Source organism: Planococcus citri, chromosome 1 (genome assembly GCF_950023065.1).
Source record: "Planococcus citri chromosome 1, ihPlaCitr1.1, whole genome shotgun sequence".
In the NCBI taxonomy this organism is placed as follows: domain Eukaryota; kingdom Metazoa; phylum Arthropoda; class Insecta; order Hemiptera; family Pseudococcidae; genus Planococcus; species Planococcus citri.
Window position 1 is genome coordinate 14,151,730 of NC_088677.1, and position 16,831 is coordinate 14,168,560.

The 16,831-nt window shown below is 38.1% G+C and overlaps 2 protein-coding genes across 6 annotated transcripts in view; one reads left to right on the forward strand and one right to left on the reverse strand.

Moving 5' to 3' along the window:
- Positions 1-10,511: 10,511 nt before the first annotated feature.
- LOC135847809 (uncharacterized) lies at positions 10,512-16,703 on the reverse strand. Its single transcript, XM_065367531.1, has 16 exons — positions 16,268-16,703; positions 16,076-16,201; positions 15,760-16,002; positions 15,618-15,686; positions 14,906-15,553; positions 14,725-14,826; positions 14,548-14,649; positions 14,299-14,472; positions 13,882-14,226; positions 13,685-13,803; positions 12,040-12,366; positions 11,646-11,949; positions 11,291-11,569; positions 10,972-11,214; positions 10,634-10,766; positions 10,512-10,555 (listed from the first exon to the last, which is right to left on the reverse strand). The coding sequence occupies exons 1-10, from the start codon at positions 16,701-16,703 to the stop codon at positions 13,790-13,792; spliced, it is 2,259 nt and encodes a 752-aa protein (XP_065223603.1). The 3' UTR covers positions 10,512-10,555; positions 10,634-10,766; positions 10,972-11,214; positions 11,291-11,569; positions 11,646-11,949; positions 12,040-12,366; positions 13,685-13,789.
- The window catches only part of LOC135847820 (vigilin-like), a 35,676-nt gene continuing 31,029 nt past the window's right edge, over positions 12,185-16,831 (forward strand). For all 5 annotated transcript variants that reach the window (XR_010559245.1, XR_010559246.1, XR_010559247.1 and 2 more), the window contains exons 1-7: positions 12,185-12,300; positions 12,430-12,504; positions 12,745-13,279; positions 13,360-13,428; positions 13,524-13,609; positions 13,688-13,796; positions 14,924-16,770. The gene's annotated coding sequence lies outside the window, so the exon portion shown is untranslated. The remainder of the gene's footprint in view (positions 12,301-12,429; positions 12,505-12,744; positions 13,280-13,359; positions 13,429-13,523; positions 13,610-13,687; positions 13,797-14,923; positions 16,771-16,831) is intronic.

Genomic DNA, 16,831 nt, shown 5'->3' on the forward strand with positions numbered 1-16,831 from the left:
TTATGGAAATGTAGTACGTAATGGAATGTTATATATTTTTTTTTCATCTTTATAAAGCAGAACAGAGTTTGACTTATCAGTTATCACACTAGAAAAATAGAACAAGTCGAACGAAGTATTTCCGACTGTACCCGATGACTTCCGAGTTTTTGCACCGGAAAAAAAAACTAGTGTACTTTAACGTCTAGTGACCTACGTCTTTGAAAGAATTGAAATTTTCTGTTTTTTTTTTTTTTTTACTGAGCTTGTAAGCGTTTAAAGGAGATAAATATTCGTAATTTTGTCCTCTTTACTTTAGTTTTTCACTCAAAAGTCAAAACTCTAGCTTTTACAGTTCAAACTTCAAAGTCATAAAAACTAAAAAGTGGACGGTCCGCGATTTCGCGCGAAGTTTTTTTCTTGTTTGTTTACATTTTTGTGAGTGATAAATGTGATGAGTTTTGCTGTTTTGCTCAGTTTTTGCGACTTCAAAGTTCAAAGTCAAACTTTAAGAACTTTTTAATGGTGAAAGCTCCAAATCTCGATGAAAACAAAAACACCAAAGTAAAAAGGAAAAAATTTCGCATCTTTTGCTTTATCGAAACGGCAGTGGGACATTTGACCCCTGTGCATTTGACCCATGCGACATTTGACCCACCATTTTATCAATTCGCCATTTTTGAAAAACGACATTTGACCCATGAGACATTTGACCCATGTTTTTATCAATGTTTACAAAATACCAATGCGACATTCGACCCATGCGACTTTAGACCCATATTATTGAAATAATTTAAATCGACATTTCACCCATGAGACAATTGACCCATGGAAATATTGGAAATTAAAAATAGCGACATTTCACCCCTAGGACAATTCGCCCACGCATTGAAATAAAGTAAACCATTTAACCCATGCGACATTTGACCCATGAGACTTTAGACCCACAGTGAAATATAAAAATAAAACGACATTTGACCCATAGGACATTCCACCCATGATTTTATAAGCTTAACCTATCAGCATTGCGACATTTGACCCATGAGACTTTTAACCCCATAATAAAATTATTCCGAAAACGTGAAGCAGTGTTGCCATCTCAAGAATCATGCTGCAATAAGGCAAAAATTCTCAAGATGAATTGATTGTGAAAAAACAGTGCATCCATTTCATGGTGCTGGATTTTCCATCCAAAGGCAGGATCTAACCTAACCTAACCTAACCTAACTAGAATGTGAAACCGTATACTTGTCAAGTTGTTTTCTAGTTTTTTAATGTTTGGCACATGACATTAAAACCAAAACCAAAACTGAACTGAAATAACCCCAAAAACTGATTAAAATTGTTCCAAAAATTTAACCTAACCTAACCTAACCTAACTAAAATGCGGACCCTATTTGTCAAGTGTTATTTTCTAGTTTTTGTATGTTGGGCACAGGGAAATAAAACCAAAACTTATACAGTGAGACTGAAACCCCAAAAACCGATTGAAATTTCTGGAAACCAAAACCTAACCTAACCTAACCTAACTAGAATCTAGAATGTTAAAACCTGCCTTTTTTTCACGGTTCTCTGACTTTTAGGACACCTAAAGGTGGGGCTGTACCCCACATTTGGATTTTGAGACACAAAAAATTGCGTCGGGGGGCTTTAAAAAAACTTTTTGTCATTGCAGTGCTACCTCCACCATCTCTTTGCCAAATTTAGGCTGCAGCGGACAACTTTTTCAAAAAATTTCCATTTTCCAACTTCGTCAAAAAGTGGTATTTTCTACTGTGAGTGAATCCTGCACATGGGGCAACACCAACACTACGTCGTGCAAGTAATATGAAAAAAATACGACAAAAAAATTTAAAATACCAAAAAACCTGCAAAAATTCCGATCTAGTGCATCTAAGCTCTGTACAAAGTATATTAAAATTACGTACGTACCTAATAAATTTTCCAGCCTCGAGATCAGATTCATAAGCTGCTAAAGTGTTTGCCAGGCATCCTTTTTATAAAATTTTCACCGCGACTATTTATTCCAATATGTATCTGTTTACTTTAAACTGTAGTGAAGTTTACTCGAATTACTAATCAGTTGAACATCAATTTCAAGAAAAAGCACCTCGAATAGGTAGGTACTAGGTAGTACGAGTATACTAATAAAAATCTCTCTACTGCAACATTACTGTGTAAAATTTTTCGACGTTATCAAAATACACCGAAATCTGAACGAGAAAAAATTTGTATAAATTTGAGCCACATTAAACAAAAGGTGTAGGGCAGAAAAAATAGCGTACAGTTTCAAGTGCGCTATTAAATACCCTTCCTAGCGTCGATTACAACGTGCATCTTGTAACGAATTACATGAAAATTAAACATTTAAATACTTTACATCACGTACATTAGCGTGGTATCTAACGGATTTTTCGTTGATGAAAAAATCACTACCTTTTCACTAGGTACATATTTTTTCAACCAAATTTTCATAAAGTTCTCCACTCGAGCCCTCTTCCAATCACATACACCAACAAAAAATTAGCAGTCAAATTTTTTTGAAATTGGAAGACAATTTGAATACGAAGTATTTTTCAATTTCAATCAAAACTATTTTTTTTTTTTTTAAATAAAAGGTTTTTTCAATGATTTGAAGGTTTTTGTTGAGGGTTTGAATTTTTTCATTTCTTTACTACATTTTTGACTGAATTCAATATTTTATAACTACTTTCACTACCTGGTAGATATCCCGATTATCAAATACTCCTAAATCCATATATTATTTTATGATTTTGCATTACATACTTCATTTTTAAAGGAACTTTTTCAAAGAAAATGTTTGCGATTATGAATTAATAAAAAGAGGCATTTTTATCCATCGCACTTTTCATCATAAACAATATGTAAATACAACATATACATACATTTCTTAAAAATTAATAGATATTAAGATAGAATAATATACAGCGCTCTCGTACTTTGTAAACATAGCGTAATAAAGTACGTATTCAAAAATATTAAACTTACAAATTACAACCTACAAAATTTATTCCACTTATAAAAAATTTTTCATCACCAATATATACGTTACCTATACGTAGTAGAATCAATTACTTGAGCATAAATTGTGCTCCAAGGAAGGAAAAAATAATTTAAAAAAGTTTCATCTCACAGACATTTTTTAATCTTAATTTTATAATTACAAACATGTCACAGCATCGCGGATACATTTCGATTGAATTGTATTTTTTTATAAATTAAAAAAACAGTATTAATTAGAAAATATAACTAAAAACAAAAGAAAGAAACAAAAAAATCATCTTTAGTTTTTTCAAAAAAATATTCGGTTCTTCGATACAAGTGAAAAAAGTGATAACGAAAGGTTTCCGATTCGTATCAATCATACATACATTATTATGAAATTGCAACGCGGTATGTGAAAAGACGATCATTCGAAAAGCATTGAAAAACCATCTCGAAATCAAACATATACATAGTACATATAGCCACTGTTGCAAAAATATGCTATTTTCAAAAATATTTTATTTTTAAATGCAATGCAATTTATAAAGCGATGATTTTATCGTATAAACTGCGATACTTCGGTCTAAGATGAAATCTGCTGCGAATCCGATTCGGTGATCGGTTTGCTTTTCACGTCATACAGCTTGTCTGCCTGCTCGAAGCATGTAACCGATGAGTTATTATCACCATAAACTCCATCTTCGTTGGGTGCTTCGATAGCAGATAATGGTAAGGAACTCCTGAATGGACTGGCGATGTATTAGTTTCTCTTAAATTAAATCTCTGAGGTGGTGACCGATTTGGAGAAATAACTACTGGATACTTCGCTATCGTGAACCCTATGAGAGAAAATCATTGAAATTAGCTTGATAAAAGGGAACTGCGAAGAATGTTGAATCGCAAATTATGGCTTCATATGTACAAAAGATCTTCCAAGATCTCGATTTGACAACTGGTTTGTTAACAAGGGAGTAAAAAAAGAGCTTTGATTGTGATTTTAAAATGTTTAAATAACACTTTTCAATTTTCGTAGTCATCAGGAAAAATTGAGCTTTCATCATGAAATTTAAATTTTGTAATATGAAAGTTCAATTTTGAAGTATTCAAATTTTAATCGTCAATTTTAATTCTTCCATGAGTCTGTTCGTTTAATTTTCAAACACCACAACTATAGTTACTCAAGGTTCAACCAGTTTCGAGATATCAGCCTTCAAGGTTTGGTTTATTCATGAAAAATTGTAAAAATTACGAATTACCCTTTTCCGAACCCTTTGAAAGATTTTTATATTGCCGTAGAAAAATTCATGCCGTAGTGGGAGTAAATCCAATCCATTATTTTAAGTCAACTTTAAACTTACTGAAAACGTTCCGATTTGAACCAAGGTATTTGTTGGGCACCCTTTACGACCGGGTGCGGAGGATGAATTTCATTTGATGTAAGTTCTTCAGTTTGCGAACCTTCGCCATCGTCAGATTGCTCGTATGTATCTCTTTCCTGCGTACAAAACTCGTATATAGATCGACAATATTCTTGAAATCTAAACTCACCCCACCTGTCAGGAATCAAACACAATCCTACTTACCGTATCGGGACAAATTTCCAGCGCTTGCAATGTTTTCTTCGCCGAATTGGATCTCTTCAGGAAATATCCATTCGCAGTATCATTCAAAGGAACCGAACTCGTCGACTGCCAATTAGCATAATTGTAGGGCGGCGAGACGAAACGAAAGGTCTCTGTAATATTCCGAAGTAATACGATTATACTTTGCATTGCAAAGAGTAAAATTCAATTTTTTTTCCTCGAAAACTTACTCTATCTAATTCTTCATGCAACCATTCGATCGCTTACCACCATTTCTTCTTCAGATTAGGATCACCGTTGAGCATGTTATGGGCAAGGCGTCATTTCGAGAACAACATACCCATGCATTTGATACACTGGTAGGATCTCTTCTGATAATGCGTTTTACTAAGAAATGTGATTTCGAACAAACCATCGCGATCTGGTGATAGCCCTAAAGCCGATGTAAGTATCATTATTTTTGACAAAGGAAAATATGAGTTTGCAAACACGAAATTAGCGTTACCTTTTAAAGCGTTCGATATATATGATACGGTTGCCACGAGTCATGATGTTTTAATTCGTTACAATATGCGGACGCTATATGTCACAGCACTTCGCTCAGGATGGTCTTAGACATGCGCGAATTTTCCCACGAAACGAATTGTAACAATTTTAAAGTATCTTCTGTTAGCTGTAATTCTTCAATCAAAAATTTTTCACGTAGCTGAACAAATGATCGTAAAAATGAATTGGCGTTATTTGCGAGCATAAAGTTGAATCGGGAGTTAAAATACAAAGCATTATACAGAAGTATGTAGTTCAGCACTTGACATTTTTTTTTCAACGAGCGAAGAATTTTCATCTTCTTTGTAATAATAACTCTTTGGTTAAAGAAAACAAAAAAATCAATAGGAAAAAAAGTACCTTATATGTTACTGTACTCAGCATACGGGTTAGGTAACATTGGTGCTCCCTGCAACGAGAAAATAAAATCACGTAACACATCGAATCCATCAAAATGAAGAACCTTGTTATTCAAATTTCAAATCAGTACTCACAATGTCCACGAACCTGAAAAGGATTGCACTGATTTCTCACGTCACAGCAACTAAATAACGTTGAAATAACAGCATGGCATTTATTTAATTCGGTATACTGGTACTTAATAGCAGGCCCTGGACCCTCGTCTAGAGTAACCAACAAAAATAAGCATGGCACATTCAACTGTGAACAAAAAAAATCGATTTGTACACCATCTCTGGAAAATTACTTTCGTAATCCTACTGGTTCATTAACTCACCCTAAGTAACTGCTGTCTTTCGGTGGTACCAAACCCGCAATAAATTGCAAACAGAGTGAAGTAATGAGAAAGATGTCGGCCGTGATCAGATATCTCTTTGTTAAGCAACTGCAAAGCTGTGATTAGAATGTGATCGCTGAGAGGCGAAGTAGTATCGAAAAATTATAGCTGAAACATTCATTTCAATTAGGTCTAATAATATGCTATTCGTTCAATTGGGCGAGTCACCAAAGACACTTACTTACATGGTGCACTGGATGCGCTAGGTACCGGATCTTTGACCGAATAATGAGCTAAATAAGCAACGATTTTAATAAACGCCGTTCTAACTTCGGCACTCGGGCATGACAGCAGGTATTCGCATTTTTAACAACCGCAGTCTCGATTCAGCTGAAAACAAAGAAAAGTGTGAATCCAGCATCGTAGAAAAGAAGAAAAATCCCAATCGTTTGTGACTTACACAAAAGTAACTGTTATAAATCATCAAGTAAAGGCCCTACCTGTACATCGTGACGAGTATAAAATAACATATGCACCTTCCACTATCGTTTCTATCTTCTGCAGCTCATCCTATACAGTATTTGATCAAATATCTGGGGTTCTTAGATAAAAAATACACATTTATTAACTTGGGATAAATGAATTAGGAGGAAAAAAGTCACCGTACAGGTTATTACTTCGCCCATATAGTCTCCTCCGAAACATTGTGACTTCATTTCTTCATCGTCTTCCGATTTACATTCGTTGACATCGCCATCATTTGAACTTGTACCATTTCGAAGATCCGTCGCTTTCTCTGCAAATTTCAATCGTTTAAAAATGAGTTCTAATGAAACCAGTAAACTTCGTAACTTGGAAACTGGGATGACAATTTACATACGCAAAATATACGGATAATAATGGCCACCGCTGGGGATGGCGTGTCCGCTGTGAACGACAAAAAACCGCTTAGATGTTATGTGGTACAAACTTCTTCGGTATTATTGCCGCTCGATGAGTCATCCGGTGAAACATTATCACAGTCTGTTTGTTCTCCTTCAACTTTGGCTAAAGTGGCGACTAAAGTTCAGAAAAAATAGTTTGAATTACATTTATAAATTGGCTTAAATTTCACACCAATAAGAGAAAAAGTCAACTAAACAGCACATAGGACATACCGGTATACGGTTCTGTATCTAAGCTCATCGGGAATTCAAAATTATCATTAAATTTAATGGCACAAAAACGTTCGTAATCGTATCCGAACCACTTCAACCGGATTGTAAGTACTGGAGGTAACGTTTTCACGCATAAGCGTTTTACAGTTTTAACCTGCATGTAAAACAACGCAAATTGAAACTCGTTCCATGATTTATATTTTTTATGCTACGACTAGCTTCGATTAACTACCTTTTTATCGCATTTATCACAGTGACACGCATCAGCTTCTCCCAGAAGTTCGCCCTTCACATACTGTTCTAACGAATCTAATAAATTTGAATGGTTTCGCATATCTACGCTGATTACACTAAATGTGTTCTCCTCTACGGTATCTAAAATGAGAAAAAAAAGTACAGATGAACGTTGAGACTTCTATTCGGGAGCTGTAATTTTAATAATTCGGCGAACCAATTTTCTCTGCGGTTATGTCTGTCGCTTGAAGATTTTGACAAACCTACCCATGAGTCTGGTCCAAAACCGAGCCACCTAGCACCTTACTCAAAGTTTGCTCGTTCATCGCAAATAATTCACTTGAATTGAAAATACACCCAACATATCGGAAATTCCTCCATAATCATTTCGGTACGTAGTATTGCAAGTCACTGCACGCCGAATGCCCGAAAATAGCCTAAACTTCTTTCAATATATTAAAATTGCATTTTTTTGCGAAAATCGTTGACGCTACATTTCCCATTTCCGTCAACAGTACCAACCGGACTTTGCTGCAAAAACAGAAAATGTAAAATGTAAAATTTTCCTTTAGGAAGGAGAAAAAATGAAATGTCCAATCAAGTCACAGTACTTATGTACGTCCAAATCATACCTACTTATGTTCGCTAGAAAAATCTTCATTCGGATCGGCAGCTGCACCTTTGGCGGCGAGTATATCAACTCTGGTACTCTCCACCATGCACACATCACTGTTGAATCACAGAATTCGTTTATAACATGTACCACCTGCGTTTTTCAATCCAGCGAAAGCGATCAATGAACGAGGACTGATAGGCGGTAAATAATCCCATTCCACCTAAGGAGCATCACGATCTAAAAATATAAATTTAGTATCATATTTTTTCGAAGATAAAATTCAGTGAATGCGTCAAAAGTACGTACCACAATGGATCATATGTAGCACAAAGCATTTGTACGAGCAGCCTTAAATTCTACGCGTAACCCATACATAGTGTGACTAGCAAATCAAAAACTGAATCCAAAGACTGAGACATATTACACACAGGTATTACTCTTTCCAATACAGTTTCTGTACTCTTTTCAAAATGCAGCATTTCTTTGCATGCCGGAAATTCGAAATCTTCGATTAGCTCCTAAAATCAACCCATGATTAGTATTCAGATTACGTTTTATTATTCAATTGAATAACGGACGAAAAAATTCAAATTTACTTTGACTAATTTCACCAAACTGTTCTCGTCTAAACCGTAAAAGTACTCGTACTTATTTTCCGGGGAGATGCGTCTTAATAATTCTTTCTTGATGCTTAAATGTTTTTCCAGCAATATTTCATCCACTAACAAAGTACCAGACTTCTTCGCGTTATCCTAAAACATGAAAAATAAATAAAATTTCATCCACCGAATAAATTTTCATCTCCATTCCATGTGAACATTTGTAGCTGTAACACAAAACGTCAGCTATTATCGCTAAAAATCTCTTTTTCTTACTTTTTCCATCTTTAGCCAAGCAATTTCGGAATTCAACAATTCTTCAATGTCGGCGTCGTCGAACAACGCTAATCAATCGGCACAGTAACTAAGGAAACAAAAAACTGATAAATAACACGAGTACACACAATATCTAAATCGTTTCGTAAATTCATTCCAATGCAACATACATGAAAATATTCAAACACACTAGATCCATTTTCGGTTACGATATTCTTATTTAGAACGTTGAATAGTAATTGAATACATTCAATGAAGGCGCCTGACTATGTGAGAACGACATAATAAGTATCATCTGTTCGCTAGCGCAATAACGAATAGCTCTGCGAAACAATAAATGGGCACTCGATAAAAAAATTCTTTCTCAAAATGAATATTACAACTAGTTCCGCAGATTACTAACCGGTTGCGCGCAATCAAAATCAAATCGATGATGAAATGTGGTCACAATTTCTCGCCGTGTAAATTATCCAACGCGAATCTGTTCAATATCATGTATATTGGTAACAATTCCAAGGCTTCTCTGCAAACTGAACAAGAAAAACCACCAAGTTGAAGCAAAAATTTTAAAATGTACAAAGATCGATTAAAATCTACGTTTATTTTACCTAAAACGTCGGGTTCGTTCTCTTGAAGAGCGACATGGAACATCTTCGTTGCAGCCGAATCGACCAAAATTTTCATATTACCGCCGTCACACGCCCATGCCAATCGTATTACGGCGTGGATGGTGTTTAGTTGAGGTATACTGCATTTAACACCCTTCCGTCGATGATAGAAGAATGAAATTCAATGCAGCGAGTATTTATATAAACCTATAAAATCATTGAAACTATCAATACCCTTTCATTCATTCATTCATTCATTCATTCATTCATTCATTCATTCACTGCTTTAAAAAAAAAAAATGAATTACCTATTGTACTATCTCGTCAACGAACTTCTGAGCAACTTTACACGCGACCAAGCTACGAACAGCCGAATCGGTATTACAGATAGGTAACGACTAGAACGCACCTTTCATAAATATAAGGCCGTTATTCGTCGCAAAACCATCTTCGCTCTCGGGACTCGTTTCGATCAAATGATTTCTAGTACTTTCAGCCACCTTATACGCAATATGTCAAACAACCGAAAGTAACACGCAGCAGATTTTCAATACGGTAGGTAAGAAATGCCGTTCTAGAACACCAAATATGCATACAAATTGTTCTTTAGTAAACCGAACACATCGAACTGAGAAAATTCGTAGTACTTGAATCAAAATACCGTTTAGTGGCGACATCGGCACGAGGTAGAAAATTATTCTTGGTCAACATTTCAAACGCAACCTGAGCTTTATCGCTGCACAGAAAGGAAAATTGAAAATGGACTGATTTGTCCATTTGTGGATCATATGTATGTGACCATCAATAACGTATACAGCACCTGAAATGAAATTTCCTCGTATAAAATTCAACAAAAAATAGTCTAACCACGATGAAGGATACGTACTTTGATGTTGTATAACACTTGCGAAAAAGATCCAAAGAACATTGATTCCAAGGTTGGTAATTGTGCCGATTCATCTTGCGGGTCGATTTCAGGATTGTAAAAAAAGATCTGTAATCCATTTCGTGTTCGGTTGAAATGTTTTTTAGAATAATATACGACAAATCGAGTGATTTGAACTTACGTATAAATTCTCCACTGTATTTTGATTGGGTGGAATAATTCTGAGAATATTTCTAGCAGTATCGCGCAGATCCGAATCGCCTAGTTCACAACGTCGATCGGCGATTTGGAAAAAAAAACTAGGTGTATTGTTCGTTACACGATATAATCTACGAAACAACATCCGAGCATTAATAATAAATCGAAGGTAGGGTAATTTTTCAGCAGAAACGTCCAGTTATACTCACCACGTCAGGTAAGTACATTTCATCGTCATTTGGAGATTAATCTGACGCAAGGCGAACCAGTCAAACTATCGGAACTTCTGTCCGGTGAACTAAACAAATTACCACTTCCTTGCACGAGCTTTGCTGTCAATAACTAAACGAAGCCAAAAATCGATTAATTAATTTCGATACAAAAACCACAAACGGTGAAATAACTAATAATTTTATTGTAATAATACGAGTCGACATGCTCCTGTCAAATCGTCTCATTATAATAGAAAAAAGTAGAATTGTAATGCTTGTCTGGGATACAACATCCGCATCACATTACACTGCACACTGGAAATTAGTTCACTTACCGAATTATCTTTAATAGCAGCTGGATATCCGATATCAGTCGTTTATCGTCAACTGGATCCATACGTTCGCGTACAATTCTACTTGTGAATTACTCGAAATCGATTTCAATTCACGCAATACCTGTTCCTCAAACATCCGACAGTCATATTTCCGTTTAAAACAAATTCTAAGTATCTCATCTGGTTGTCGTCCGGTATTGGCGAATCGCACGATTAAAGTTACATCGTTTTCTTCATCCGGCTCTGTAGTCACACGAAAATAAGCAAATAAGCAATTAACCATTTCCCAAGTGATTACCTTTCCACTTGACAACCTCACCTGTAGTACAAAGGTGACGGTTTCCTTTCGGATGCAAAGTTATTAACTCGTATAAGACTCTCAAGCTACAGCACATCCTGAAAGATTCTCTACTCATTGGATTCTTCACAGGGCCTTCGTTCGATTCCATACACGAGCTATCTTGATTGCTTCATGCACTTACGATATGGTCATCATGAAAATCACACAACGACGTTTGCAAACGAGGGCATAAATTCGTGTTCGCCTATCTTGAAAATTCTACAGCTTGATTTGCGATCGTGTCACCGCCATAAGCACCTATTCAAAATAATGAAACAAAATCCTTCATTACGAAGAATTTCAAGTCACTGCGAACAAATCATACGGTACGTACCTCCATAAATATGCAGTTGCAATTAAATCAAGATAGCCAGCCTGATAATCTCTTGTTTTCTGGTGTAACTTTCCTTCCTTTGAATAATTGACAGTATTGAAAAATCGTTCGAAACATCTCATGCCGCTTTCCGTCAGCTGAGCAGGCTCAAATTGTAGGGTATTACTCTCAGAAAAGTCTTTGTGAATGTCCGGGTACCAGGTTCGGAATTTCACCAATGATATTTGAAAACCACCAGAAGCATGCTTCTCTATCGCATACGTTCTTTTTAGCCAAGCGCTCCCAAATTTCATGTCCTTCCATCCTGAAAAGTAATATCAAAGGTATTAGATGAGCAATACGAAATATCAAATAGAACACGATTCGATTTAAATGTATATGTAAAAAAAATTACCTGTAGCAAAAATCTTGAAACAGAAAGTCTCTCTCGAACTTGTTGAATATGATTATGAAAATACGACAACAACAAGCACCCGTATACGGTAGCAATTGATAACACTGATAAGGTATGTTGCGCACGCATCTCCAGTCTAGTTGAATTTCGACATTTTGCGTCATCGGTAGATTAGAAAGTAGAATAAATTGTATTGTGCAGGGTAGTTAATAGTTAGAATGCAGAATTGAGAATCTCGACTCCGACTTGGATTATTTACAGGTATTTTATGTACATTTGTTCTATTTACATTTCAAGTTATCTTGATTATACATATACAATGTCCGCCTGAAATTAAACAAAGGTTTTCATTAGATGTTACTCATATCGCTCTCGTTTTTTTCATTTCAGATGACATCCCAAATCTAGCAAACGTGGTCATAGTTTTTCGCCCACAGTCGTATCAGCTACCCTTTCAACTAATAGGTAACTTCATTGTGTATTTACCAAATTATCGATACAAAATGAAAAAATATTAATAATGAATAATATTAGAACGGGTTAGGTTGAATAGAAATTTACATAATCAAAGCGTTCCGTTCACTATGCTAAATCATCACGTACGTTTTATACTATTTGGTTTTGTTCTTATCGCGAAATACCCATTCACACTTTTAGCAACGATGCGATTACAATTTTTACGTTTCTTTCTCCTTCTTGTTTCAGATCAAGAATAATGAATTGAAACTACTTTGATGGATGTATCTAATTCGGCCGGAAAATGTATTCGATATAAGATGAGAATCGCGTAGTGATTCGGCTACAAATTTATTCGCTTGTTTGAGACTGGACTGGAAAACATGAGCGATAATGGTACTCAAGCTACATTAAACGATACGGATGCTGACACTGTTGACGAACACGCCGACCAAACTGAAATACTTTCTCAAGTACCGTAGAAACTACTGCAGAAGACTCTCACACCACAGAATTACTTCAATCCGGTACCGAACACGATAACGAAACGCAGATTTCTCCTGAAACTCGAGTTGACGAATTTTTACCAACTATAATTGATAGTCGTGGCGTTTGTGACGATTCTTCGAATCTAGAAACTTCACGAACTAATGCAGTTAATGCAACTATCGCTGCAAATGAAAATAATGTAGCGTGCGTTATCGATGACGCTGACGGTGCTGATACTCACTCGATTACCAACACCGAAGAACCTTCCAATTGTGATAATACTAATAATAAATCGGTAGGGTGATTTTCGAAGCGAGTATTTGAACGATTTTACGCCAAAAATGGTATTATAAGGTGATACATATTTGATTACAGGATACGGTTTTGAATTCGAACGTAGTAAATAAGAAAGAATCACGCGATGAGGACATTGATAACGATTACGTGAGTAATATATATTATTGTTCACGAGGACAAATTGATTGTGTAATCGGAAAGTTGTTTTAATCAACGTGTTGGTTTTTTTTTTGAATTAATAGATGTTGGTCGACTTGATGATATCGGTATGTACTATGTACTTCGTTTCACGTCGGAAATTGAAATCAAAGAGGAACGAATCAACGAGGTGGGTTATTCGAATAAACTCTTCTCACGGCTGCTACGATAATGTTATTAATATTGCTTTTGTTTTGCTACTTACCAGCGGAATTTATTAAATACGAACGGTCCCCTGATTGGAGCCACGAATACATCCGAGAGACGACGACGGAAACCTGCTCCGAACGACGACGACGGGAACTACTTTTTACGCGGTAGTACCTATGAACAATTATTAATACCTAATTAATGATTAGTTAATTTAGAGTAAGTAATCATGATGGCATCTGCCCTACTTACGCGGCCAGTGTATTTCGGCGACAAACACCACATCCCTGTGGCATACCGGGCATTGACCTCCTGCGGTCACCGTATTATCACTACAGACGTCGCAGAATACCTGATGGCCGCAGGGCGCACCGGCAAATGTTGCCCACCTTACATGGCATATCATGCAATGCCGCTGGCCTGCGGCGTTGCGCCGGATTTCGGCGATACACATCATCCGAGCGCGACATTGGGGACACGCGTTGTTTGCCCCCCTAATTGCGCGTGTTCTTCTTAAACACGGCTCACATCCCATGTGACCGCATGGGAATGCGGCCGCGTTCGGTTCACGCTCAAAACATAAATAGCACAGTCCATCTAAGAAAGAAAATAACATTATTAGTAATGTAGATGTAAATTTTTTTCTGCTCCTTAACTATTACATCTTACCGATTCGTTGGATTTGCTGATTGTTCGGCTCTCCACCGATTATTCGGTTAAGTTCGTGAACTGCCTGATCTGGTTCTGCGTCACCCATCGCCTCTTCTTCCGGTACAATTATTTGATTTTGCTGAAGTGCTGGTTCATTTTCAGGCTGCGGCTGATTGTGAACATCGGCTTGAACTGCCGATTAAAAAACATTGATTACTTTTTCATATCACTTAATTGAAAACTTTATTAATAATTTATGTACTTTACCGATTATTATTTGATCTTGCTGAAGTGCTGGTACAATTATTTGATTTTGCTGAAGTGCTGGTTCATTTTCAGGCTGCGGCTGATTGTGAACATCGGCTTGAACTGCCGATTAAAAAACATTGATTACTTTTTCATATCACTAAATTGAAAACTTTATTAATAATTTATGTACTTTACCGATTATTATTTGATCTTGCTGAAGTGCTGGTACAATTATTTGATTTTGCTGAAGTGCTGGTTCATTTTCAGGCTGCGGCTGATTGTGAACATCGGCTTGAACTGCCGATTAAAAAACATTGATTACTTTTTCATATCACTAAATTAAAAACTTATTTTTATTAATAACAATGTATTTTACCTATGATTTGTTGAACAGGAGCAGCAATTTCGTGAACCAGATCTTGATCCGAATCTGAATCATCCACCTCCTCTACGTGAACCAGAAACAGATCTTCATCCGAATCTGGATCATCCACCTGCTGTTCGTTCAGCCTGTCATCAATGAAATTGAACGGAGACGGTAGATGACCAGCGCGACCACGTGCTCGTCCAGCTCTGCTTCCTCTCGGTCTTCTAGCGCCGCCGCCGCCTCGCGCTTGTTCAGCGCCGCCGCCTCGCGCACCTCTAGCGCCGCGTGCACCGCCGCCTCGCGCTTGTTCAGCGCCGCCGCCTCGCGCACCTCTAGCACCGCGTGCGCCGCCACCTCGCGCTTGTTCAGCGCCGCCACCGCGGGCACCTCTAGCGCCGCCACCGCGGGCACCTCTAGCGCCGCCACCGCGGGCACCTCTAGCGCCGCCACCGCGGGCACCTCTAGCGCCGCGCGCTCTTCTGTTACCGCCGCGCGCTCCTCTGGCACCACCGCGCACTTGACCAGCGTCACCCTGAGCATCGGCGTTGTCACCGTCGCCACCAGGTGGAGGATTTCCCCCGTGTAGGAGTGGCAATGCAGGAGGTGGCGGTATATCTGCGTCGTCATCTGCGAATTGACGGATCACCGGTTCATCATCTGCAATAGAAACTAAGTAAGTAACAATAACGAAAACAGTCGTGTATTACTTGGAAACACTTACCCCAATCCAGCTCTATATTTATTACTTCGATTACGTCGTGTCCGTCTACAGCTGCCACGGGGTCTTCCTCTGGTAGTCGGTAAAAAAAGAATTAGTTTCGATTCTAAGAAAAAAATAATAATTTCTTGTAATGATTACAAACCTCGCTCTCGCGCGTTGTCCCTCGCCGCATCTGCCTCTGGCGCTGCTACATCAGGCGCATGGTGGCCTAAAAATCGGAGCACTTCTTCGGCAGTTCTAACGCCCCTGTCATACTCATCCCAAGCACGGGTCAAGTCACGCTCATGCGCTTCTTGTCGTCTGTCTGCCGGCCAACGAACTTGCTGCGCTTGCCCGGCTCGCAGGTATCTCCCATACTGGGCATTGCTCACCTCCATCATTCCGTCTGAAAATGTTTTATAGCCTAATAAATATCACTCAATACCTACCTACATGACGATGGTGGTGTGTCCACTTACTCAGAAAAGTATCGTAACTGGGACGGTGCTGCCGTACCGTCATCTGCTCCGGTAGGCGCCTATTGAGTGCTTCCATTTCGTTGTTCGTCCTTCTTGGTTGACCATATACAGAAAGTAGTGCACGTCCTGTGAACAGAATGTATTAATAGCAATATTCTACACAATACGTATATTACTTGTGTGTGTACTCACGGGGAAACCAATACGCCCGTAAGTATTGGTAAAAGCTTTGCGCTTCCGGCGACTGCGATTCTCTCACATACTCCCGCAGTATGGAGAATCCCAGGGGGATATCGTCTGCGGGGAGCAGAGGGAGCGCGGTGGCCATTTCGTAGATCCTGCGAAGCACTGGATTGGCTTGCACAATGGCGGTGGTGAGTCCGTGCGCTGCGCGATTTCGCCTCAGCGCCTGCACGTAGTGAAAATAACATCCCAATAATTGTGCTAGTGGCCAAACAATGCGCACAGCTCGCTGTAATGCCAGCTCGAAGTCGGTAATTACTATGCGTGGAAGCATATTCTGCACTACCCGCTGCAATGCCCTGAATACCTCCACATAGCAGATGGTATTACGCCGCCTCATCACAGCCCAGGCAACCATGTACATCGTTCCGAACGCGGAGGCCATAATCACCAGTAACTGTGTGGCCTCCGGAATGTTCGGGCATGACCGGAACGTACCATCAATACTAAAGGTCGTATTGTGCTGCGTCAATAGGCTGCAAAATTAAAACATTTCGTAAATTACCAATTAAA